General features: G+C 42.1%; 1 protein-coding gene across 5 annotated transcripts; it reads left to right on the top strand.

Moving 5' to 3' along the window:
• On the top strand, window positions 1-27,449 carry fgfr1a (fibroblast growth factor receptor 1a). 5 transcript variants are annotated; one of them, XM_038703988.1, is made up of 18 exons: window positions 1-656; window positions 5,896-6,071; window positions 12,789-13,031; window positions 13,503-13,592; window positions 14,728-14,900; window positions 16,949-17,072; window positions 17,953-18,143; window positions 18,447-18,597; window positions 21,600-21,796; window positions 22,168-22,313; window positions 22,638-22,759; window positions 23,271-23,381; window positions 24,098-24,288; window positions 24,427-24,549; window positions 24,932-25,002; window positions 25,109-25,246; window positions 25,878-25,983; window positions 26,090-27,449. In XM_038703988.1, exons 2-18 carry the CDS (start codon window positions 5,918-5,920, stop codon window positions 26,264-26,266), a joined length of 2,508 nt encoding a protein of 835 aa, XP_038559916.1. In that variant the 5' UTR covers window positions 1-656; window positions 5,896-5,917; the 3' UTR covers window positions 26,267-27,449. The 5 variants fall into 5 exon arrangements, with proteins under 5 accessions (XP_038559916.1, XP_038559918.1, XP_038559915.1 ...); XM_038703990.1 differs by having other exon boundaries at window positions 5,891-6,071; window positions 21,600-21,790; XM_038703987.1 differs by having other exon boundaries at window positions 5,891-6,071.

Raw genomic sequence — 27,449 nt, 5'->3', positions numbered from 1 at the left:
TAGTCTCAGATTTAAGGGGGGAGGTTTGGAGCAGCCCGGACTCTCGTTGTTTAACAGTATTTCTCCGTCAGGAACGGTCAAAATACTTAATAGGATTCACTCAAGTACCACTTTTTGGTGTAAGAATATAACAGTGAACGACATTTCGTTCTCGGACGTTTTGTTAGCGCGAGTTGAGCAACTTTAGGACACAGTTTTTCGGAGGTGAGGGGACGCGAGCGAAACGTTTTGGGATAAAGGGACCAACTAAACCAGCGCGTAGGCTGCAGTCGGATCGCTCCAGGTTAGCTAGGTAGGATAAAAGAAACCTGTCGCAAAGAACCCGACGGTAATGTTTCAGAAAAAGCAAGCTTAACATTTAAATCTGGAGGCTTTCCCCCCCCGCTTTATTGATTATTTTGGGTTTTTCGGAGTTGTGGGGATTGGAGCACGCACGCACATTCTTTTCTTCTGTCGCACAAGTTTGGCAAAAACATGCGCAAACTTTGATCGTTTGGAGTGAGTGAGCTTCGTTTAACTGGCCACACGTTTAAATCTGGATTTACTGGGGATATCTTTTTTTTTTTTCCGGGACGTTTTTCTGCATCCAGCCTCGGCTCAGAGGAGTCTTCCTGATCTGAGCAACACTGGCTGTTTCGCAGCCCCCCGCCAGGAAGGTGAGTTGGTGTCTTATTATTCCTCCACTCTTTGATTTAGGTTCACTTTTGCTGTGTGTTAAACGGGATAAGCTGTCGATTCCCCCCCATTGTAAAGGTTTGATTTTATTGATAAATCTCTTGTCTTAAAAAGGGCGCTGTTATTCATCAGTTAATTGCATTTAAACCACCTGTTTCTCTAAAGAAACTATTTTTGTGCGCTGGAAATAAGTCAAATTAGTAGGTAAACAGTATGCTGCTTTGTTGAGGCACTTTTAGGGTAACACCTGTCTCCTCCATGCTTGAAAATGAAAGGGAACAAACGGTTAAAGCACAAGGCTCAAAATGTTGCCTGCAGTCCTGCAAAAAAAACTGATTTGGGTTTCTATTTTAAGTCACAGCAGGCGCCTTTAATCAGATTAGATCATTTCTTGGAGAAATACTGGCTGTATCAAGGGTAAAAGTCTAGGCAGAAAGTGTTTTACACTGCACATGGCAGTGGAGTTTGGCCTCATGGCCAACTTTCTGAGCTGGTATATGTTTGCAGTGGTGCTATCAATCTCTGCATATCTGATCCTGGTCGATGGCACCACATCATTTATCTCTCAGGCTCAGACAAAACTATCAAACATAACCAGTAAAGTTCAGTTCATAACATGTGTTTCTTTCTTTCAAATCATGGGAAAAAATGACTTTAATCTGAAATGCAGTCAAGTTGCATCTTTATATTCTCAAGAGGCCAGTCTGACGTTATGTTGTGTTATGATATAAAGGAAGAGGAAGACGGATGGTTTTGGGAAAGCAGCATGTCCACAGGGAGTTCACCAGGACAAAAGAGAGTTTTCTCCTGCACCTTGTAATGGGAAGTGAGGAACAGTCCTGCCCTTTAATTTACTCAGTTGCTCCCTTGACGCAGAATTATCGTGAATTGAGCTGTATGATTGTATTTACTGTAACTATATATCCATCAAGAAACGTGGCGAGGAATTAAAAGTTTCCTCACAAGTCACTCATCCTACGGTTCAGAGGTTTAGGATTTCGTCTGATTAATGGTGCGTCTATATTTCTGTTTTTGGGATGTTTCAGGCTGATTTAACTCACCGTGCACATTAGTAGCAAATGGATAAGAGGTTGTGTTTCATGGTTTAACCTCCCTTGAGAATAGATACTCACTCATTCATACAAACTGAAAAGGACTGAAAGTATGAACAGCACTTTGGATTTAAGTGTCACCCAAATGGCCTAGTGTCAGATGGCTTGACATTAAACATCTCTAAATTTGAGGGTAAGCTCAGGACACCTGATCTCCCTCCGTGGCACACTGGTGGCGGACCACTGATTCAGATTGTGAGGCTGCAGAAGAAAAAAAACAGAAGTGTCTGTTTTTGTGAAAACAGTAGCCTTAGGGAAATGGTCTGATGCTCTTATGTCTGCTGAACTGCAGCCGTGTGCAGACTGGCCTGTTGCTGGCTGGGAGTGCAGAGTTTAACTAAGAAGGGGGGGCTTGCGAAGGGGAGGGGGCTCCAGAATTTGGGAGCCGAGGAATTTTATGCATGGATGGCAGTGAACAGTAATTATGGTGCAGGCCGTGTTATGGGTCAGGCCTGTAACCTTTTGTCTTTGTATAATGAGAGAAGCTAAATGTGTCTTGCGTGTTCTAATCTGTTTAGTTTAACCCCTTTTTTTATTTGCCAGATTTCCAGCGTTCAGGTGTTACAATCTCTCAAGAGCTTTACAAAAACAAGTAGGACTTTAGCAACACGTGGTTTCGTAATGCAGCAAAATGTCTTCACCCTTTTTCAAATGCAAGTTTCTAACCAGAGCCATGGATCATTCTGGGGTTTTTAATCATTTTTATTTCAAAACTGCTTCCTGAACAATGTGGAAAAACAACAATTTTTGGATTAGCAAAAATGTAAGACTCCAAAATGAAAAGGTTTTGAAAGTGGGGGGGGGGGGGACAGGGTTGAGCACTAAAAGGCGCAATGCAAAACCAACTGTATGGAGAGGTGTTGGTGTCTGTATTTCGGTCTACCACTGCCTAGGGGTTTATACTTGCCCTCCAGTCAGCTTGTCACTACACAAGTCTGGTTCAGTTTGAAGCGAATCCACCAGAGCCAGCAGATATGTTTTAGTTGATTAGAGGCCACAGTAGTGGACCGTCATTTTGGAGAGCTCACAGGTGTGAGATGTGTTGCGGTGTAATTTGTTTTCATTTTAATCTCTTGTGTCATTTCTGTCAATCAGAAATGTTTCCTTAATGATTTGGCCACTTTTGAAACTGGGAAGGAAAAGGAGAACTTGGTTTGAACAGGCTTTGTCCATCTGGGACTTCAGTTTTGCTTGATTTGTGATTATCAGTGACTTGTAAATGACCTCAAGTCCAAGTTGACTGCTGTCATTACTTTAGTGTCCAAATACTACAGAATGTTTTGAGTAATGATATTTCTGAGAGTTTATCACCTGCCAAATGTATTTAAAAATACAAATATTATTTGTCAGGGATCCTTTAAATTTGTGTCAGACAAAAATATATGTCCATAGGAAGGAATTGAAGGTAAAAAGTTTTCAAAGTAAACATTAATAGATAAAATTAAATTACTGTACATAATAAATACAGATGCTGGATTTTTGAGGCCAATATTGATGGTGATATTTGGGAGTTTCAAACCTCTAATAAGGCGATATTGGCTGATGGTTTAAAATCATTTTTATATTAACATATTAGGGATGCACCGAATGTTCAGCAACCGAAATTAATCGGCAGAAAATGGCAAGAAAGACCGAATAAATTTTACCGAACAATTACGTTGACATGTCAGCAGTGTGGAAGCATTTTAAAGTGTCTGAGAAAGATGAAAAAATCGCTGTTTGCAGACACTGTTCTGCTGAAATGTCTCCTGGCACATCCACTCCATCTGTGGCTGACTTCTTGGAAAAGGCAACAAACGGTCTGACCCGCTTTGAGTGTTCCTGTCATTCATTTAAGCTGGCCGCACCTACATTTTAAAGTGCACACGTATTCAAGCCTTTATGGTAAGTCCACTGAACCGGACCAGAGCGAGCTCACAGGCAGGTTAGCGACTTTATCCTGTCCTTCTCTCTCTTATAAAGACAAGTGTTGCAGTATGAGAGTCCGACCTGAAGAGAGGCCGTGAAGTCTTCATGTTACGCCGTACGAGAACCACATACATTATTTTTCAAATTGCGTCAGACTTGAATGAATTTAGCGCAAGGATACACGTGTGACAATGTCCAGTTTTCAAAATAAGGTGTCTATACACTATGGAAATAAGATTAATTGGATTATATTCACAGAAAGTATAAAACATATTACATGTGTCCATTAAAAGTAAATGGACTCATGTAATTTATTTTACCGGACCCTCTCGGGCCTCAGACCCACCCACCATAGTCTCTCCAAAAACCTGTGGGAAACGCTGAGTAAAAAGCACATTTTGACTGATGCAATAGTTAAAAAAAAAAAAAAGTCAAAATGTGAAGAACCTTGTTCAGTATTCGTGCAAGTTTTTCACTGTATTCGGTTTTGGCTTCGACCAAGAATTTTTCTTTACTCCATACAGATCCTTTAAATTTGTGTTTAAATGCAAGTGTAACCATTAGACATGCTGAACGTGACGTTTTACACAAACTATGTAATGACCTGATGAAATTACCTAAAACTTACTTTGGTATTTCTGCACAGCAATTGATCCATATCCATAATCCATATCGGCCAATGTACATACCAATTTTATATATTTACAATAAGCTTATAATGGAAATAAAAGACAGGGTTCAAATATGCAGCCTGTAATTTTTATGTACTGTCATTTCTGTATCGGCCAGCCTCTGTTCAGAGTTACTCGCAAATCCAGGATGAGTGTTCCCTTTGTGTGGATAGTAAGACACACTGTATGTTTAACTCCTGCTCCCATGGGAGCGGAGAATGACAAAGCTTTGTGTCATACTTTGAAGAAGCTACTTCCTCCTCTTTCGATTATTGACGGTTGTCTCAGTGACGCGGGCCAAGGGAACGTGGTCGGCTGCTCTTGGCGGTTCCTTCTGTCTGGCAGCAGAAGCACTCTCTCTTGGAGCCTTCCCAAACACTGACTCACTGCTTACGGAGCCGCGATGACCACGCTTCTTTATCCCCCTCGGACCCCCCTGACCCGGCTCAGCTGCTGGAACACTAGGCCATTCTTGGAAAGTGAAATCGAATTGGTTTTGAGGAGAACACAATGAGTGTCTCAGTGATGAACACTCGCACAAGCGATTACCTCTTAAAGGAAACCACAGCTGCATCTGAACATGACTTTGTGTGAAAATGTCAACCAAGTGGTGGTTTATGTGACGCAGATGTGATGCTGTTAGATTTCTGTCTCCATTAATTTTTATTGTCCTAATTGGCTTGATAAGAGTGAAAAATAAAAACTCATTTGTTCGACTCATCTTTACAACTTGGAGTGGAGCAAATGGTTGCAGGGGGGTCAGTTTGGCCTTGGGGACCAAAACCAACTGTTAGGTGATAGATCTCTCAGCGTGGAAACGATGGGCCCAGCGGTCTCTCTCTACGACGGTGTCACGTAACAGGCTGTAGTTTTTTGTTTTCTGGGTCTAAAACAAATTCCTCAAGGGGGTTAGGGGCAAGTGTTAATCTCTGTGGCCAGATGCTGCAGAGGTGATGATGCAAGCAGATGTTCATGCGAGGGTCACCCACTGCACTGTGACCCTATTTTGGACGGTACTGTACATTCTTTAACCCCAGCAGCAAAAACAAAAACTGGATACGAAATTGTCATGTGCGCAGACTTGAGTAGTTACTTTTAAGTTTTGAAAACGAAACACTTAAAGTGGGCGAGACTGTCTGCGGTTTGTTTGCTTGAGCTATCGGAGCGTGCCTGGTGCGCTGCAGGTTCTTATCAGTGTTTTTGTACAAGCAGGGCTGAATGCTGAAGTACCTACCTTGAACCTTTGTAGACATACAGAATATTCTTCTTATTTACTATTTGTAAAAATGAACACTACCACAGAGTTTTATTCTACTGCTTTGTTTCCATTTTGAAGAGCCACAGAACTGCCATTTCATTCTTGGATATATCAAAGTTTATTTTCCTCCAGCACAATCCAAGCAAATGTTAATTACATGCTTGTGCCCTGAATTGATTTTTTTAGATTTATTTATTTTTCTTACTTATAATGCACCTTTTGAAAACTTGATCACGTGGTCATTAATGTCTTTTATTTCTTTTTAGTTTAGCACTGTGAATGACCCACTGCTGATGCCCCAAAGGTCTGAATGGAGTTCCAGTCGCAGAGAAGCCAACAGTTGTAGCTCCTTCAGCAGGATGCTGATGAGGCCAAGTATACTTCTGTTTCTGGCTTTATTCGCCCAAGTTTTAAGGACCCAGTGCCGGCCTGCCAACACTGATGAAGGTAAGATGGCTTGATAACTTAAAGCTACTCTGACTTAATTTGTACGCTGATTTTTTTTACCTTTAGTAACATCATGTAATAGTTTGAACCAATGAACTTTGAAAGTCTGACTTATCTTGACTCCTGTCTTGAAAATCAAAGCTTTGTTAGTACAGGAATGAAACCCTAACACACTCCAGGCTTTGGTGAAGTCTGTCCTTTTTGTAGCGTCAGTGTTTCCTCCACCACCCCCATTTGCCTGAGTCTGTTCTTCCAATGCGCTTTACTGCGTCGTCAGATGTAGCACAACTGTGTTTCTTTTTATTAGTAACATCGTTTCTGTGTTTCCTGGCTAACTAAAACAATTCACGTGCTTAGCTCATTGGAAATGGGTTCCCAACAGATCTTACTCACTGAACTAGAATAATTTAAAGTTGTTTTTTTTTTATATATATATATTTTTTTAAACTGGACGGTACAACTTGAAGACTTCCTACAAAGAATTTGCCCCGGTCTGGATGTTGCACAAGTCAAGTTCTGAAAAGGGGAAAGAGGCACTGAAATCGAATCCTTAAAAATGTGTCTCTTGGATACAGTCCAGGAGTGTAATAGCTGCCTGGACTTGTGGGTAGATGGGGTTTGGATGTTTACGCTCTGCAGTCGGAAGTGGTGAGCAGCAAAATAATATGATAAAGCCCAGCATTATAATTAGAGTAATTAAGCAAGAGGGTCTCTCTTGGGCTGTAAGCCCTAAAATAAACCTGGCGCGGCTGTGTTTAAGCCAACAGTGGGACAGGGAGGAGTAAATGACTCCCATGTGTAGCCCTAGGGCAGCCCCGCTACCTCGCAGTCCCTGCTCCTCTCCTCCTTTTGTAATGAAAAGGTATTTGTTGTCACTGAGAGAGGAGTTAACTGTCAGGGAAACTATAAATTAGCCAGCTTTTTTTGAGGGGGAAAAAAAGAAGCTGCTACTTTGAGCCCTCCCTTATCCTCAAGGATTGAGTTTCTGAGGAGACTGTCTTCTAAGGTGAGCCATAAATTTCCAGCAGGGCGGGGGGAAGTCTGATGCATTTGCACTCCACCCAGTTCTTCATCACCAAATGGCCAGGTACTATCTATGTGCCTCTGTGCTTTTTCTCCTGCTCCCCCACTGGCTTTTTGCTTGGGAATGCTTCACTTCCCCCCCCACCACCACCCCTGCTTCCCTGCTGGGTGACGGATGGCTTCAGCTGTCGACAAACAGTCGCAGCAGAAGCATTTGGTTGCATTCCTTTTGTCTTATTTGGGGAAACAAAATGGTTATATGGAAGTGGTCATGTTTTATGCATGCTTCTTTGTTTGTCTTAGGGCTTTTTGGTGTGTGTGTGTGTGTGTGTGTTCACTCAAGAAGGGAATATTCAATGAACAAATTCATTTCATTGAATTTCTTCAAGGGCCACATGGACAGCCATTCAAACCATTACAGCCCTGTGAATATTTTCTCAGTTTGATCATTCAGAGAAACTTGATTGTGTGTTTTGGCTTTTTTTTTTGTGGGGTTGTGACAGTGAAAAGTCAGAAAGTTATTTATACGACTTTCCCAGAGGATTTGTTTGACTCGATGCTCTGCTGCCAGTCAAAGTAGATGAGCCACTGGCCCTTCAGTGGAGCGATCTTAAAATGTGGAGCTGCCACAGTCCTGAGAAAGACTCTTTTCAGACAGTGATGGGGGGGCCCAGAGGAGCATGGCTCTGCTGACGCTCGAGAGCGGAAAAACATGTGAACTGACTTAAAGGATAACACCAAATTAAATAGATTTATTCACTGTCAGCATTCATTTCCACTCAAGTAAAACCAACCATTGCTCATTATCTGTCAGCGGAATTATGTTGTGATGGTGACACAATGAACTTCTGAGCCTTATTGTTTAGTATAAAGCCTATGAATTAATGCAAAACTGTTGAAACTACTTTTTTTTAGAATATTGAAATGGTGCTCCATAAAGATAAGATGGACTTTGTTGAACCCACACTGGGGAAATTCACTTGTTACAGCAGCTCCAGATAAAAGACAACACAAGAGGTCGAGAGGTTGTGCAGAGATAAATAAATTAACAAAACCTTTAATACACCGTTCAAAGCAGCAGCTACAATGTAAAGATGAGCAGAGAAGATGACAGACAAATGGTTTAAAGGCAAGCAGTTTCATGCAAAGATAAAATAATATGACAATAAAGCTTTCATCACATCACGCATATCCAGCTGAAGACAGAGGAACAATAAGTTTTTGTTGTCAGATGGCTACAACATCAAGGGCTTCCACATACATCCCACTTTCACTTCGTATGTTTTGTCGCAAAGGATCTGCTTCTGTACAGCACACACAGGAGCTGAGATACAAATTTCTGTTGTGAATGTGGTCATAGAAACAAAAGATCTAAACATGCAGATTTCCCTTTTGGTCCGTTCTGTATTTTTACCGGTGTGTTGATTTGTGTGAGTTTAAATTCAAAAAAGGGTGGAACAGTAAGTCAAATATGGAGAACTATTTTTATTTTATTAGAGGTTGGGCAGTGAACTTGATGTCAAAGCTAAATATGTGCAGAATTTTTAAAGCAGTTGAAATGTTAGTAGTCTTACTCTTGAAAAGAAGCTTTCTGATGCAGTTTGATGCATGAAATGTAAAGCTCTGCCCTTAAGCAACCATGCGCAGCTCACAAACAATAAAATGGTTAATCAGTTATCCTGATAATTACTTAATAAATCAGGCAGTGATGGAACTAGCTCCACATGCAGTTTCACTCTTTTGAAGAAGTCCTGGTTTTCCTGTGTTTGTCCATTAACGCCATAATGTAAGAGTAAATGTAGCTAAACTCGTCTGAATGACACTGAAACAACTTTGCACTGCACAGAAATCCTTGTAGCTCCCAAGTGTTAATCCCTGCTGATTGTCAGTGACTCATTTAGGAATGAAAAGGTCCTCCACTGGAGTGCTTTCAGGAGGGACACTCGCTCAGTGAATTTTTTTTGGGCTTGCTAATAGGCATTGTCCCATTCTCTTGCTTCCTGCTAGTCCAAGTCTTTTGTCTCTTATCAATCCCCTCTACACGTCACCCACCCCTTTTGCTCTGCTGCGGTCAAATCAGCAGGGGAAACTCGCCATAGCCACCACAGAGCCTTGACCAGCCCGACTGCACTGCATTCAACCATCACTCCAGTGAGAGCAGGAAATCCCAGAAGTCATTCACGCGGCATATTGCTTCCTATCTCGTAGCCAGAAAAGGTTCCATAGACTGGCGCCAACTCTTCCTTTTTAGTTAGTCGTGTATTTACAGACTTGTGCGCTGCTACCCGCCACACACCCCTAGTTTAAAACCTCTCAATGCTTCACAAAATCCCTTTCATGATTTATGTAATTAGGCTGATTTTAAACTACGTCAATCAATTTTTCCCAAAAACACATGAGAGACCATTCCAGATGGGTTGCTTTCTGAAAATTTGGTCCTTAATCCATTTTAATCCAATCATAGCGGCAGGAGGATTAATTTAGATGAAACATGCTGGAATTCAAAGGAAAGTTGGCTCTTACCTCAGTGAGTTGAAAATAAATTTACTGTGAGTGATGCAAGTGTGTTGGTATTTGTTAGCATCATATTTCTGCGCCGAGTTCATCGGAAACATAGTTGCTCCGTCTTTTTTATTTTCAATCCATTTAATTTATATAACAGTTTATTTTTTTTAAATGTAGCAGAAGGAATAAAACATAAAAACATAGACCCCACACAAATAAATGGTTCACGAACAATTGAAAGACGACAACAGAAGACCGCAGAGCTCTCTTGCTGGGTAAACTAGGGTATGGGATTTCCAACAGTTTTCTATATGGCTGATTTGACTACATGTTGGTTACACTACGGTTATATATTTCTCCTCATTTTTTTTTTTTAAGTATGTTGTCACAGAAGCACAAATGGTCCTGGCCGTGGCCTACATTAAAGCAACAAGCAAATTTTACAGCTTTTTATGGGCGTTTTATGATGTCTGCTGCCAGATTAACAGCTGGGATGTTGACACAGTCTTATCAGTGGCATCTCCATTTACAGGGCAGAGACAGACCCCCCACACACACACGCACACCCCGAACACACACAGCACAGAAACCATGCGTTTAAGGCTATGTGCAGGTTTGATGGCTCTAGTGGCCCATCACTAAATGCCTCTTCTGCTTTTCCCCCCTTTGGTTTTGTTTTTTGAGGAGAAAGTTGATCCTACCCCCTGGCCCCCTTTCCTGCTGGGATTAAGGGCCTGTCAGACACATGTGATCCAGGAAATACCTTTACTAGGCCCGAGTGGGGTCACCATAGCAACTGGTACTAGAACCTGCCGCTGCAGGCCCTCTCTCGCTCGCTCTTGTGCACATGCTCACCGGCTTGCTCTCCCCGCTCCCTCTTTCCCTTTTATTGTTTGGAGGCTTTTGTTGTAATGGTGGGAGGGATTTGTCAGGCTTGCTGATGTTGTCCTGAGGTTCTGCTGTATAGATGTGCTTCCTGTTGTTGTGACGGCACAGTGTGCTTAGAGAAAAGTTCAGAGTAATCTCATCTTGAGGGATCGCCTACTTCTGTGGCATTTGATTATCTAGTTCAGTTTTTCTTGTTGAAATGCTGAAGGGACTTTGTAGGAAATGGGAAAGGAGAATAAGTGAAATGACTCAGACTTTACATTATAGTGCTGCCACAGGGATTACTTTGTAGTGCTACCTGGCTGAAACAACAGAGCTGTGTCAACTAGGGTGACCAGACGTCCAGAAACTTTACTGTTTGTAACGAAAATTAGACTAAACATGAGTTTTGATTATCTATCTAATAAAAAAGAGAGATTGTTGTGTGGTTCTCGGGCTACAGCAGTGCCTACAGGGTATGATGGACATTGTTGTTATCAAAAAGAAGGAAAGAGCATGTGTGTTACTTTCGTGGCGATTTCTAGTGTAGATGAAGTTAGTAGAAATTACAGTCATAAGGACGGGGGGAAGTGTAGCTGCAGGCGGCCATGGAGGAGAGATACCTGACAGACGGATGTGACAGGCACCGCACTGATGAAATTAACAAAATAAAATCCATTTTATGTAACGGGTCATGATTTACCCACTGTTACATACCCAATGACTGACAGGTGACTTCCTAGACAGAAATAATTGTGTCCCAAATTTCACCTTTTCTCATCTGGTCAACCTTATGTCAACTAACGCTGAAACCGTTGGTTAATTAATCAGTTAGTCTATATAAAAAAGTGTTTGAGTAAATTTTCCAGTGCTAAACTTGATTTCCTGCTTGTCCCGGCTTGCCTTTCATATCATTGCAAACACATTTTTTGCCATTTTTTGTAGACGATAAATCAAGAAAATAATCAGCAGATGAACCACAAACTCAGAATCAGGATGCTAATTGGAACCATGTGTGCCTTTTTGGCCTGGACGTGATCCTGGATCAAGAATGTCAAGCAAGTTGGCCAGTGGCGATCTTTACCTTTTGTAACTAGACGCACAACACCTTTTGTGACGGACAACGTGTCACAATAATCTGGTTACCCCCCCTCCTCCTTGCGGACTGGGGGGCTCAGGTGTCTCGCTTCGTGACGCCTCCCCTCTCTTCGATCGTCTAATTGGATTTCACCTTCCTTTCCCAAGTAGCTCCCTGCCTGCCTGACGATAGGCCCTTAACTAATTTGAGATATGATTTAATTTGAGGGAGAGGTTAGGCGGGCAGTTTCACCAGGAAGAAATAAAGGAAGGACTTTTCTGTTGTCTCTTGCACCCTGTTTTATATTTGAAGTACTTTTTTGATGTGTCCACAGTACAGACGCAGCCCGTTTCTGAACATGTTAGACACTCCCGTTCCCCTTCAGTTACTATTTTATTATTTAGTCAGAAATATTGTGATGTTTATTTGAGTAGAAACAGTCCTGGTAGTTATCCTATTGTGAATGACTTGCACAATGTCTTGTATAGTTCATATGTGCCAAAGATGTTAATGTTTTTTTATGTGTCATGGAGCCATAATTTTGTTTATAATTACATGAAGTCACTGAGTGATAAACATCCTAGTACTATTACTTGCCTGAGGCAAAGAACCTTGGTGTTTGGTTTGATAGTAATTTAAATTTCGAGCAGCACACCACAAAGCTTGTTCAATCATGTTTTTATCAACTTAGAAATATAGCAAAAATTCGATCTATGTTGACTTTTAAGGACACCGAGACCATTTTACACGCCTTCATCTCATCACGCCTGGATTATTGCAACAGCCTTTTCACCTGTTTAACCCAAAAATCTATTGATCGACTCCAGACTTTCCAGAACTCAGCTGCCAGGCTTTTAACCAGAACAAAGAAATATGACCACATTACTCCTATTTTAGCTTCATTACACTGGCTCCCAGTATGTTTTAGAATTGACTTTAAAACTTTGTTGATCACTTTTAAAGCTCTTCATGGCCTCTCGCCTTGTTATATTTCTGACCTTTTAGTCCCATACACACAAGCACGTTATCCCTTTTTATTTTATCCTATTTTACTAATTTTATATTTATCTTAAACGTGTATTTTAGTCTTTTCAATGTTTTCATGCTTTTATCTTTTATTGTTTTGGTATTATTGTCTTTACACTTATTAAAGCACTTTCGTAACTTGTTATTTGAAAAGTGCTCTACAAATAAAGATTATTATTACTCTAAGTCAAACCATGTCCTACTATTTCCCTTTGCAGTCTCTGTTGAAACGCAGGGCGAGCTGTTCACACTCTACCCCGGGGATCGTCTGGATCTAAGTTGCTCTGCCAGCGGCTCCCTCCATGCTGTCAACTGGACCAAAGACCACGTGGCAGTAGTGGATGGAGAACACACGCACATCCGCAACGGCCAGCTGGAGATCGAGGCAGTTGAGCTGACGGACTCTGGTCTGTACACATGCACCACCTTTGGCAACCACAGCGTCTACTTCAACGTCACAGGTGAAGTCATAAAAAGAGTGCAGATGAATGAGTTTGTCTTTAATGTCTGTTGTTGTAATTTTTATCACTTAGTAGTTCTTTAGTGTAAAAGTAAATGAAAATGTCATTAAGGAAAAATCACTAAAACAAACAGTGGGGATATTTTGACTGTTTTTTTTTTTTTCTTTTCAAACGTATCACTTTTAAATGGTTTGACAATGCACAACATTAACACACTTGAATCAGTGTCACCTTTATAACACTCTTCCAGTTTTTTAAAATAATTTTGCTTAATTTGTAAAAACAGTGTATCCACTAGTACAGCCTCTGCATCACTTAATGCTGCACATTGTCTTCAGTATACGTACATTCTCAAAGACATGATGACAGTAAAATATTCCTACTTGGCTCCAAATCGGTTTCTTTTTTTGTCTTTAAAAATGTTGCATCAGTGTGAGTGTTTGGCCTCACCCTTACTTTCTGTTTTACTAGTTGATACCCTGGCCTCATCTGAGGATGATGATGAAGATGAAGAGTCATCATCGGAGGAAGCCAAACAGTTGGGCAGCCAAAAACTTATGCGTAAGTGTGCTTATCTCTTCACGGTAACAAATGGTCATGACTCGCTCGCACAAAGTCACAGGGTTGTGAGTAATGGTCATGGTCGGTAAATTGAGAGCATTATGATTCAGTTATGGTTCTGGCACGTGTGTGTGGTTCACATTTGGGTAAATGTTTTCACTCTGAATCAGAGGGTTTTCACTACTTCAGTGACAACTTTTACATGAGGAATGTCCCTGCGGTGACTAACTGTGACAAACTGCGGTTAACCTTAGATGTCTTCCAATTTGTCTGTAGAGCAATTAAGACACTCAGGCTTCATCATCTGGCTACTACTGCCCACTCTGGCCACAAAGAATCCAGTCGCTGCCAGACATGGCAAGCATGCCGACCTTGAGTTTGTACTCTGACTCTCAAAGATTTATCTCCCCTGAAATTTACCCAAACATGACTTTTACTTAGCTGAGGCCTTGAAGCCACAACATCTTTTTTTTTTCTTCCTTTTTTTATTTAAAGAAACTTAAGACCGTTACCCATTCAGTACTGCCAAGCCCTGTGACTATAATTAACAAGTCTTTTCTGAGTAAACATGCCTCATGTAATCTATCTATCCATTTTCTGCCTCTTGTTTGAGGCCTGTTTGTGGTGGCAATGTAGTGTAGACCTGTCCCTGCAATGTTTTCCAGCTCCTCCTAGGGAAGCCTGAGGCGTTCCCAAGCCAGATGAGATATGTATAATCTCTCCAGCATGTTCTGGGTCTACCCTGGTTTCTGCTACCAGTTGGACTTGCCCTAAAAACCTTTCCAAGGAAAGCATCCTGTTCAGTTGTCTGAATCACCTCAGCTGGCTCCTTTTGACACAAATGAGCAGGAGCTGTACTCCGAGCTCCCTCCGGATGTCTGAGCTCCTTACCCTATCTCTGAGGGTGAGCCCAGTCACCCTATGGAGGAAACTCATTTCGGCCAATTGTATCTGCGATCTCATTCTTTCGGTCACCCATGATAAGGTGGCGATTCTAGGAGGGAGCGTTATGTAATGTCCTCTACAAAAAGAGCTTAAAATGAGATTTAGTTTTAGAAAATACTCTCAATGTTTGCACTCTTTGTATTTGTTCGTCATCTGCTAACTTATATTTATTTTTGTCTTTATTCTTTAGCCATGGCCCCACAATGGGCTCACCCAGAAAAAATGGAGAAAAAGCTTCACGCTGTCCCAGCCAGTAAGACCGTGAAGTTTCGATGCCAGGCCAGCGGCAACCCAACTCCCACGCTGAAATGGTACAAGAATGGCAAGGAGTTCAAGAGAGACCATCGCATTGGCGGCTTCAAGGTTGGTAATAAAAACATTTTGGAAATTTATTCCCCATAGAATTTCTTATTGACTCACTCCAAACTCATTCGCTACGAGTGGAGATGTGTCAGTGATCTCATCTCCACATGAGATCACCGCCCCCTCCCCTGGAGTAAGAAACGCCCCCTGCAAGTGAAAAGCAGAGGCAAGTTTCACATTTGACCTGAGAAACAATGCAAGATGAAACCCTATCCCTCAAAAAGGAATGTTGTGCCATAGTAATTATACCTCCAGGTGGGCAATCCTAGCCATGAAGGAAAACACTGGCTGTCCTCATTCTGGATATCAGTGCATCGTCTTTTCTGTAATTACATCCGCGCAGCAGTAAATTAACCATGATACCTAGTGTATCTGTGATGTATGATTAGTGGTGTGGTTCCTCTTTTCGCTCAACATTTTCCTATTTGCAGTCAGGCTGTATTCAAATGTGACGCTAACTGCTGACAAACTGAGAGGTTATTATAGTCAACTATTATTAAGATTTTTAGATTATTATTATTAATAAGACAACCATTTTCCGGTCTCTCGATTTACTTAGCAGAGGCGGATGAGGCCTGTGGATCACACCTGTTATCACAAACATTCGAGATTACCACGATTAATCTGTTTTTTAAGGTTTGGTGGTTTAATGCCATTAATTATTTCCTTTTGTGCACAAGGAAGTTATTTAATCCTGTCATTGTATTCATCTGAATACGGTCAATATGTATTAGGAGGGTGTAAATATTGCGCATTACGTAACTTTTACATTGACATTCAGTGGCAGTTGCCTCACAGGTGTGGGATTTATGTGCTTGTTCGCAGAGACTGCAAACAACCCTCCTCCTTCCCTGCATCTGCTCTTCCCATCAAGGTGTAGGCTAGTATAGCCTTGTCTTGTGCTTCCCCAGCTCATCTCCGTCCCCAGCTGGGGCGCATTTAGGAGTTTCCTCTCAGCTGCCTGCTCCCCTCATCCCCCCCACCCAGCCAGGCAGCATATTTAACCATCTGGCTGCTGTTTTTTCAGTCAAGGTGCAAAGGTCTGCATCAGCGGCTGGGGACGTCTCTCATCCCTCCCACACTCTTGCTTTTATGGCCCTGCTTCTATTGTTCATATCGTCTGCATCGAGACGTGCGGGAGGGAGGGAATAATGCAGACCACATGTACGTGAAGCCGAGCGCAACACATCTGGCAGCAGGCAGCTGGACTCTCTCATCACGTTTTTAGCTAAATGAGGGAAACCGTATGGCTCGTTCTGTGTATATGCATGTTTGATGTTGCCATAGCCTTAGAGGTCCGTTAGTTAATCACACACTGCCGGTCTTGGCAGATTTATGGAAGAAAAACTATAACATGTCTTGGGAAAAAAGAACCAGACATCAGTTGGCACTAATAAGACAGGTTGGGGCAGATGTGTATATAAAACATTTTCCTATGGTCGTTTGTTAAGTAGGACAGAGATCCGCTGTTGAAAACACTGGGTGGTGTCACAGGAAGAAGGAGTAGTGTGTTATCGTGTTCTAATCACATCACACATCATTGACCTTGTTAGCCGTTGCTTTAAAATGAACATAATTTGATCTATGACAATTCATATTGGGAGAAAGCAGATGGAGAAAAATTAACATGAGTTCTTGCTGTTTAAACGCAGAATTGCAGTCTAGCTCCATCTCTGACGCCTTGATTGGCTCCCTACTGGCCTCATTTATGTTTAATTTAATTTGACTGAAAACATTTTAGCTTTGAATTGAGGAACTGACAGTACAACAGTAAGTGTTATCCTTGCTATTTATATTGTGGACAGGAACTAAAATGCAGTGAGAGATGGGTTTTTTTTGTTTGTTTTTTTTCCTTTTTAGCCATTGAAGAAATCCATAGCTAGAGTTTTACCTGCTCTGTCTCATACAACAAACTGTATGTCTGGTAAATTAGCCTCACAAATACAACAGATTTCACTAAGAGCAGAAGTTCTGAATGGGGACAAAAAAGATTTTTGTTTTTAGGTATGAAGTACTTTCTAAATCTTGGCTTTCCCCCAAACCTTTAGGTCCGTGACCATGTGTGGACCATCATCATGGAATCTGTAGTACCCTCTGACAAGGGAAACTATACCTGTGTGGTGGAAAACCAGCACGGCAGCATCAATCACACCTACCAGCTAGATGTAGTCGGTAAGTGTTAACTGTAATCGTGTTGTTGGTATGCACCATTCCAGGTACCTGATTAACGCATTAAATGTGATCCATATCCCAAAAGCACAGTGACAGTCCTGGAGCCTTATAGAACTGGGTCTTTTTGTCAGCCCATGGATAGATTAGGCCCGTTTTACTTGAGTGGCCTGATTGATGGACTCGTGTGGAGCAGAGAAGCGATTACTCCTCTAGGACCTGCCCTGTGACTCGCTTTTACACCATTGGTTCAACAAATCACAGTCCCACTTCTTCCGTCACTGTTGACCCCTGGGTGTTGCTTGCCCTCAGTAAGGACCTAGACTCTGATGAGCAGTAAGATCGCTTCAGTGAGGGGAGAGTTTTTGTCTCAAGTGCTTGCTAAGTCCCCACAGACGTCTCGGTCAGAAAAGCATGGACTGTTGACGGTCTGCCACATTCTTGGCTTGTAAGTTTACTTTGGAGATTTATCAGTCATCAAAATGGAGCCGCAAGAACATTTTATTTCACAGTAACCGCTCCAGACCAGACACTTTACTTGGTTGCCCATCTATAGCGGCCAAGTCTTTATAATTACACAAGCAGGATTTATCTGGAGAAAAAGGCCGCTTTAATTCTCCATATGAGTAATAATAGTCTGCAACTTGTGAAATAACACACTATCAGATCAAATTATAGTGGCAACCTTTTTTGCTATTTGCTCCGGCCTATTCCAGTAAGAAAGCCTCGACGTGACTGAGGTTTTCTTTGGCTTGTTTTTGAAAATCAATCAGTCATGTTTACTTTTGAATTATTGCACCTGTGTTTGTCCTGATATTGTGTGTTCGCTTCACTGCTCACCAAACTTCTAAACTAACTTGCGTATGTTTTGGTTGTGCTGCAGAGCGCTCTCCCCACAGGCCAATCCTGCAGGCCGGCCTGCCGGCTAATCGCACCGCAGTGGTGGGCAGCGACGTGGAGTTTGAGTGCAAGGTGTTCAGCGACCCTCAGCCTCATATCCAGTGGCTGAAGCACATTGAGGTCAACGGGAGCCGAGTTGGTCCCGATGGTTTACCGTATGTCCGTGTCCTCAAGGTAGGAGCTTACTGTGACCAATCCTGCCGCAACAAGCCAGTTAAAATCTCTTTTTTTTTAATGCTTAACAGGAAATGGAGGAATTTGGATAAAATATTGTCCTCTATTGCTAAGTCAGTTTTTGTATTTATTTTTTATACCAAGTACTATCTGTAAAAGAGATCCAAAGTGCATCCTTGCTATTGTAACTCTGAGCATTACCCACACAAATCAAAAGATGCCTTTACCGAATGCTTTACTCCAGTTTGATCCTGTGTCTGCTACTTTATTTCTGTGTTGCACATGACATGTTTTTATTTCCAGCATTCTGGGGTCAATAGCTCGGACGCTCAGGTGCTGACCCTCTACAATGTGACTGAGGAGGAGAGCGGAGAGTATATATGTAAAGTGTCCAATTATATAGGAGAGGCCAATCAGTCGGCCTGGCTGACTGTCACCAGATATGAGCCCACAGGTAATCACCACGCAGCAGTACAGGACCGACACAGTGGAGGCGCATCTAGGACCACCTGGGAAAAGCTAGGGCTATATAACTAGGGCCATATAACCTCAGCTGTTTCTCTCCTCCCTCCCTCCGTTTCTCCCTCCCTCTCTCCTGCCTCAGTGCTCCTGACTGTAAATGACGCTATGGAAAATTCCCAGCAGAACAGTTGAAAGTGTTTAGTCTCAGGTTTATGTTGGGCCCGTTCTCATTCCTGCCCCATGCCTGTTCTGTGCCCTCCTAATAAGGGCCTCTCTTGCCATCTTCCTATTACTCGCGCTCCCTTGCCCTTCAAAGTTCTCCATGCATGGCTCACAGGCTCTCTTGCTCCTTTTGTTTTTTTCCAGCTGTCCTCCTCTGCTTTCCTAAGTTTCACAGACCTCCTGTTTGTCTAATGTTCACATAGTTTGTAGAAGTGTGCCAGTGTGAGTTTGAGTGTGCCCTGTTCTGCTGTGGAGTTTTCCATGTTGCCCATCTCTTGCATGTAGAGATGAGACTGAGGTATTTGATGTGGTGATGGGGTGGCGCAATGTGGGGTTCAGCAGCACAAACTCAACCTAACCAGCTCCTCCACTAACAGATACTGGAGGGCTCTTCCTGACAGAGTCCTCTGCAGGGGGCTCTCGGTGGTACTTTTTGGGCAGATGGTGTTGGATCGAGGAGGAGAACGCTCCTCCATCCCCTTTCTCTTTCAGAATCTTTTACTCATGGTTCCCTTTCCCCTCTTGGGCCTCTTGTTGGGTCTGCTTCCTCTGTTATTTTCTAGACCGCTGGCCTTAACACCACGGACAAGGAAATGGAAGTCCTCCAACTGAGAAATGTGTCTTTTGATGACGCTGGGGAGTATACCTGCTTGGCGGGCAATTCTATCGGGTTCTCTCATCACTCTGCATGGTTGACCGTTTTTGAAGGTATCAGTGGTTCTGTCTCTCTCCTATATTTCCCTTGTCTAACTCTAGCCTGGCTGTCCACCTTCACATTTGCCAGAAAAGGGTCTTTTCCGACTCTAGTTCTGTTGAAAAATGTGAGAGGAAGCCAGGGCAAGTTACAAGTACTAAAACTGCCCCTCCCTCTGTCCTCGGCATGGCTCCTGCTCCATCTAAACTCTCTAGATGGGAGAGTATGGGCCATGCTCTGCTGTCTCTTAAATGAAATCAGCAAATGCCAAACAACCCAAGAGCTATCTGTTACATGGTCTACAATGACAAAGAAATCCACAGTAGTTTTTAAAAAAACAAGATCACGTAGAAGTGTAATTAATGGTCTCAGCCAAGTAGAACTGCACATTTATAGACTGGTTGTTTGGCAGCTCTGATCAGATTTCACTTTGAACTGTCTCTACCATTCTGCTCTTTAACTGGTGTTTGCATTTGATTTGGTGTAAAGCTGATTTTCTTTGACAAGCGCTACAAATGACATGTATTCCTGATGTCATTTCCTGCTGTGAGCACAGCGGCTGGCTCTGATAATTGGCTCGGTGTAGTGGATGTGTCTCATTCCTGAGGTTTGTCCAATTTATCAAGCGGCTTGTCAGTCAGCCTCTTCACACAAGTGCAGCTCACTTGTGTTGCTGGTGTTGGTTAGGGGTGTATGGGTACACTTCAGTCAGCGTGGCACCCTTGGTTTGGGATGCATCGCTTTACATGTCGTGCTTCCAGCACACATTTGTTGTATGTGATAATCTCTCACTAACATATGGCAACAACATATCATATCTAATATTTTTCAGTGGTAATACTTGCTGTGATTGGGCCTGAGCAGCGTTTTAGTCAACTAGAATAACTCTTGGCAATTTACTACAGAATCCACTCCTGTAAAAAGTAGTTTAAGCTTGGCATATATGTTCACTCATTTATTCAGTAGTGTTTTTTTAACACTACACCAGACAGGAATGATAGTAGTTGCATGGATTTAAAAGCCATTGTTCATCATAATATTACATCATTAATGACCTCAACAGGATTTAGTCCCTACTGTAGGTACACTCATGAACAAGCATTCAGAACTGCTTTGTGAGATCTAGCTTCTGTGCAAAAAGCCACATCCCAAGACCAAGGTATGCCTCTTTTTCACTAAAATATGAAATCCATTACACCCCTAGGATTGGAATGAATAAACGTTGGTGTTTTTCACTGAATGGGAGGAAAAAAACAAGATCTGAATTGGACAGTTTCTTTTAATAATTCTTCAAAATAATTTAACAGCTGTTTATTTTTGTTTGTTTGTTTTTTTTTCTTTTTGCGATTTAGTACATAAGTATGTTGTTTTCTTAAAAACATGGTTTTCTTGTATTACCAGCACCAACACACACAAACAACTCTTTTAAAACTGCATTACAAATGGAGAATTTGAATTTTATTGATCAAGTCAAGTAGTCAGCTTACTGTATTGAGCTCATGCTTTGTGGTATCCTGCCTTTTAGACCCATAGGTAGACATGAAATGTGAATTAGACGGTTTGAAGTAGAAATGATGTGCAGTGTTGAAACATTGTGTGTGTGAAGTGTTGATACTTTGTATAAAAGTCAGATCCTTTGCACGCAGTTAGTCTTCTGGTGTATCCATTAATTAGTACATCAGCAAAATGATATAGATTTATGTGTAAATATCTTGCTTTTGCAATGCTTTTGAATTTGAATCCATCCCAACTATTTATCATTGATCCAAGAGACTGAGTGCTTCTCACATTAGCAAGAAAATGTAGAATGAAACCCTGTGCTTCAAAGAAGTGATAATTGTGGTACAGTACAAGTTTTTGCCCCGTCTGTGTCCAAAGGCTCTGGTTTTTAGACGGGGCAGCTGTGTATGTGTGTGCATGTTTGAGTGGTCAATTTGTTTTTGTTGCTCTGAGTTTTAAAGTATGGGTATGTTTGATGTGATTGAGTGTATTAAGTCAGACCTTTCTGTGGTAGTATGATTTCATTGATGACCGCTGACCCCACCCATCCCCTGTCACCCTGCGCCCACACTATCTAGCTGTCTCACAGTATCCTCCAACCAACCACACCTACCTGGAGGTTGTCATCTACTGTGTGGGCTTCTTCTTCATCGCTGTCATGATTGCCATCGCAATTATTGTGAAGATTCGCACCACCTCAAAGAAGAGCGACTTCAACAGTCAGCTGGCGGTCCACAAGCTGGCCAAAAGCATCCCCCTGCGCAGACAGGTAACAGAAAGTAGATAGGGGGTTTGGAATATTTATACCTTTTCATCTCTTCTTTCTGTGTCTCCACATGCCATTTTTCATCATTTTAAGCTTGTACATTTACACAGAATTTGTGTGTATGCTAACAATTCTAAAAGCCTGCGTTCAAATAGGTTTCAGGTTCATTGTAGCTCCTTGAGGTCTTGTGCATCAGGTAAGTATTGGAGGAATATTTCTTGGTACACCGCAGTTGTTTGGTTGGTTTCTACACGGTGGTCCTGTATTAGGAATTTCAGCACCTACTGTGTAGTTTTCATTTTTGGTCACTGTTGCTGCTGTTGTCTGTTCCATTATTAGAGGAGTAATCTCAGGTTATTATTATTTTTTTCTTACCTCAGGTGTCTGTGGACTCTAGCTCCTCCATCCACTCTGGGGTGATGCTGGTTCGTCCCTCCCGCCTCTCTTCCAGTGGATCTCCAATGCTGTCAGGGGTGTCTGAGTATGAACTGCCCCAGGATCCCCGCTGGGAGCTTCTCCGGGACAGGTATGTCCTAGACAGGGCAACAACAGCCTAAAGGATGGAAAAGGGAGCTTCTGAAAAGAAGTTGCTTTTGAAATGGTCAGTCTGCTTGGACAAGGACCAGCTGCACAAGGAAAAGTCAAGGCACTTAAACAGCACTACAACAATGTGGTTGCACAGAGCAACAGCATGTAACTAAACCTCAAAAGCAGACTGTCAAAAAGTTAAATACGTAACCGAAGATTAAAAATGAAAGGCCAAACTTTACCACACACCACACACTACATAATACAGGTTTGGAGTTAAAACTCCACTGACTGTTAATGACTTGCTCTGTCTTCTTCACAGACTTGTTCTCGGGAAGCCGCTGGGTGAAGGCTGCTTCGGTCAGGTGGTGATGGGAGAGGCGCTGGGTCTCGACAAAGAGAAGCCAAACCGTGTGACCAAGGTTGCGGTCAAAATGTTGAAATGTAAGTTGGCTATTATTTTTAAAAGTGAACATAAAACCGTAGACTTGCATGAATTGGTACTGAAACTAACGAGATCTGCTAGAGTAAGGCATGGATTTGCAGAGGAGAGAGAAAAGCTATACTGTGTATAGACTTTACAGAGTCCAGGCTCCAGGGACAAGAAACTTCTAACACCAAAACTGTGATGAAGAGATACTAAGACATCTGCCATTGGATCCCAGCCACTGTGCAAATGGGAGAGCAGAGTAAAAATTTATGAGAACCCTTGACATCCCATATAAAACAGTGTTCATTAAACTGCACGGAGGAGTGAGGATGTAGGGAAAGTAGCATTTATTGTCTGGTACTTTAAGTGCCTTTCCCCCGGGAGCATTCTCCAAGACAAACGCCAGCCTAACTCTGCAAGAGCTGCAATGTCTTTTGCAAGGTGATTATTGTGAGCGACCTTTTTGAGGCTTTTCACCAACAGAACACGGACTAATTACCCTGATTTGATTTATTTCCCCTCCAGCTGACGCCACAGAGAAAGACCTGTCAGACCTGATTTCAGAGATGGAGATGATGAAGATCATTGGGAAGCACAAGAACATCATTAATCTGCTGGGAGCCTGCACACAGGATGGTAGGAACAGACAGACCTGCTCAGGCCAACACACACATGCACACACTGTTGTCCCTCAGACACTTTCTTTAAGAGGTTTGTGTAGAACAGCATGAATAAATGATTCTGACACCAGCTTCCAAGCTCGCAGTTTGAATCGACCACTGCTGCTGCTATTTCTCTCCAATCATCCCTGATGAAAAACTAAAGGAAACTAACCTCTAATGACCCTGCAGTGCACATTGCTCTGTTGCTTCCGCACTGAAACACAAAGCAATTTGTTCACTCCGCTTTATTTACCAGTTGTAAGTTGACAGTGGTTTGACAGTAATCTGTATCCTGAGTAATTCATTTGTAATGTATTTATAACCTGTGCCATTAAGTGTAGTTTATGTTAATGTACTTGCCTATAATCCTAAGCATCTTAAATTATTTAACCTTCCACATTCTCATTCACAAAGAGAAAGAATCCAATTGATTTTGTTGTCATTGTGACTTTTACTTTTGTGCTACCAACACTTAGCATAGATTTCAAGTATAGGTTTTAAGTATTTTGTGATGTGCTTTGTTTTCTGCTAATATGTCTCCCATAAGGATGATTTAGACAATTTTCTTAGCACTACCATCATTTCTCTATCTCCCCGTCTTTCGATTTTAAAATTGTATGTTGCATGGGCTCATATTATGGAGATGAGTTTATGATGTTATATTCTGGCCTTTCTTCCAATTGTTTCTAGGTCCTCTGTACGTGATAGTAGAGTACGCATCCAAGGGTAACTTGCGGGAGTACTTGCGAGCTCGGCGCCCACCGGGCATGGAGTACTGCTACAACCCAGACCAGGTTCCTGTGGAGAACATGTCTATTAAAGACCTGGTGTCCTGTGCTTACCAAGTGGCCCGAGGCATGGAGTATTTGTCCTCCAAAAAGGTAACCCAACTAGCCATTCTCAGCCCTCCCATATTACACTCACAGAATCAGGTGGAGCAACAGCGACTGTAAATATTCTTGACCCGGATTCCCAGGATTTTTGTTCAGTTTTAATAATGCCTGTTTTTATTTGCGCAGTGCATCCACAGAGATCTTGCCGCTCGAAATGTTTTGGTAACAGAGGACAGTGTGATGAAAATAGCTGACTTTGGCCTGGCAAGAGATATCCACCACATTGATTACTATAAGAAGACCACCAATGTAAGTATTTTTATCATTTGTTTAATGTAGAGTTTTTGCATAGTCGTGTAGAGAATGAATGGCCACGAGTGTTTTCCGCTGCAAAGCCCAGCAAGGTGAAGTTGTTTACCTTGATCACGTGTTAGAGGCGTGCTAGTCACTAACCACAGTAAGAGCCTGTCACGTGCAGCCCTTTTGAGCTTAATATTTATATTTTTATCTATACCTCCCCTGAAATATTTAAAACTGATCCGCTGACCAAATAGTGCAGAATATGCTCGCTGCGGTGAGGCTGTAGTGGAAATGCATGTCATCACGCTGTGGCTAAAGCAGACTGACCCAGGCCTATGGGGGGGGAAAACCTTAATACTGTAGATGGTAACAGGCATACCTTTTTCCACAGGGTCGTTTACCAGTCAAGTGGATGGCGCCCGAGGCTCTGTTTGACCGGATATACACACACCAAAGTGATGTGTGAGTATCACGTGTCGTTACTTTTCCAACTCCGTCTCGATGGAATGTGAGGGGATAACATTTAGTCGTGCAGAAAATCTAGACTCTCCTGTCTTTCTGTCTGCAGCTGGTCATTTGGGGTGCTGCTTTGGGAGATCTTCACCCTGGGAGGCTCTCCGTATCCCGGCGTCCCAGTGGAAGAGCTGTTCAAGCTGCTGAAGGAAGGTCACCGTATGGACAAGCCCACGACATGCACTCAAGAGCTGTAAGGAAACAATACACATAAACTTAAAAGTTCCAAATCCCAAGAACATCTTCAGAAAATGACCCCCACCTACTAAAACCAGTACTTCTGAAATTGTAATGTGTAATTTTATACTAATTAAGTGTTTTAAAGGTAGGATTATGCATACAGTATAGACAAAAGTATTAGGCATGGAACCGAAGGTTCTACATTTACGTTTGTAGAGGTACGTTCACAACCTGAAAGTACATGGCACTTCAGAAAATGATTTTAAAAGTAACAGGCACTCTCACTTTGAATCAAAGTAAAGCTTAGTCACTGCTGTGTCTCATGCTTGGCCCAACCCGTATTAATATTTACTTTACCCATGTTGTTGTATATCAGAACAGTTCTGGGTGCTTGGCAACGAAATAATTATTTCTGCCGTTGTTTGAGTGACGACAAAAAAAAAAATAAAACACTAAGAGGTCAAGTGTTCAGCTTTGTTTTTAGACTGTCTGCTTCCAGCTACAGCTGGATGTGATGTTTCTGACCACTCCTCACAAGAATTTAACATACTTTAAAATAATTAGTTTTTTTAGAAATGACTGCTCAGAGATTTAAAGGTTGGATAATCTGGACTGCTCAATTGTGAATCACTTGATCTCTGCAGGTATATGATGATGAGGGACTGCTGGCATGCTGTGCCCTCTCAAAGACCCACATTCAAACAGCTGGTAGAGGACCTAGATCGCTGCCTGGCCATGACATCCAACCAGGTCAGTCCTCCTCTCCTCACTACACAAGGAAGAAACAGAAATGTCTTTGTTTTTTGGAAGTGAAATGTTGATTCAACCTCTGCCACCTTCTCCGTGTTGCCTACAGGAGTATTTGGAGCTGTCAATGCCTCTGGACCAATATTCCCCCAGCTACCCAGACACCCGCAGCTCCACCTGCTCCTCTGGAGAGGACTCTGTCTTCTCCCATGATGCTGGAGCCGAGGAGCCCTGCCTGCCAAAGTTCCCTCCCCACCCCAACGGGGCAGCCATTAAGAAACGCTGATACCTCATCTCCATTCAGACAAGCACGGGCTGTTCCTCCGCTCCCTGCCTCATGGGGTTGAACTTTTCCCCACATTCCCAGAGATGAAGCTAAAAAAAAAACAAAACAAAACACTGGTGCTCTGAGAGAAAGGAGCTTGGAGACACCTCGCAGAACTTGTTGGATCACATGGACTGACGAGTGAAGCCGTTTCCCGGTTCTTGGTGGTGGCGGTGTTTATGGGGCACTTTGTTTTAACGGGAGTGGCAGTTCGTCACAGTGTCAGGAAAAATAAAGAGCACACTCCCGCTCTTCTCTCCACTTTGGGCATTCCACAGGTCACGAGAATCAAAAGGACAGACTGTGATTATGGCCGTGGTTGTTTCATCAGTAGTGAAGGACAGTATTCTGCTTTTCAGACCAAATCCAGAGAATATACGACCAAGGGACATGCAGCTCTGTGATCCACTGCATCATTCACTCTCTTGTAAATACAGTTAGAAAATTATAAATATGAATATATATTTACATTGTACTCTTATTTTTATTACCATAATTGATTTATTTTCTTTTGTACAATGATACTTTTTGTTTGATCCATTTTTAAAAAAATATATAGTCTGTAGGGGCAGATTTTACATGAGAATATGTTTAAATTGCTGAGGATTACATGGCCAGTTTTTTTTTTTTTTTTTTTTTTTTTTTTTAATCACAGCTTTGATTCCCCTAAATGTACTGCATAATCGTCAATGGAGAACTATATATATTGGGTTTTCTATTTTTTAACTCTAAGTGCTTTTCATAAAACAACCTGCAGTACAGTAAATGTCAGTGTTTGGGGTTTCTCTCCATCAGAGGTGTGTGTGTGTGTGTGTGTGTGTGTGTGTGTGTGTGTGTGTGTGTGTGTTTCAAAAACAAAAAAAGAAAATCTTGTGTCATTCAAGATTGTTCATTTTCAAGGATGGTCACAACTGTAAATATTCATGGTTGTACGCCATGCTTGTTAAAATCCAGAGTCATTTGCTTAAGTCAACATCGTGCACTTCCACTGTGCATGCCTTCCACGTGATGAGCTTGTCTTCTACTGTAAAGGCTTTAACAGGACTTACATTTGCTGCCATATAACTTCTGATGAAGAGTCGCAGAACACGTATGTCATCGTAAAAGGATTACATTAAATAAAATGCTATTGAAATACAAACCA

Source organism: Micropterus salmoides, unplaced genomic scaffold (genome assembly GCF_014851395.1).
Source record: "Micropterus salmoides isolate LMB-PRFRI ecotype aquatic unplaced genomic scaffold, ASM1485139v1 Ms_hic_scaffold_7, whole genome shotgun sequence".
Taxonomy (NCBI): Eukaryota; Metazoa; Chordata; class Actinopteri; order Centrarchiformes; family Centrarchidae; genus Micropterus; species Micropterus salmoides.
Note: the sequence above shows the minus strand (reverse complement) of the source record. Positions and strands in the feature narration are given on the sequence as shown.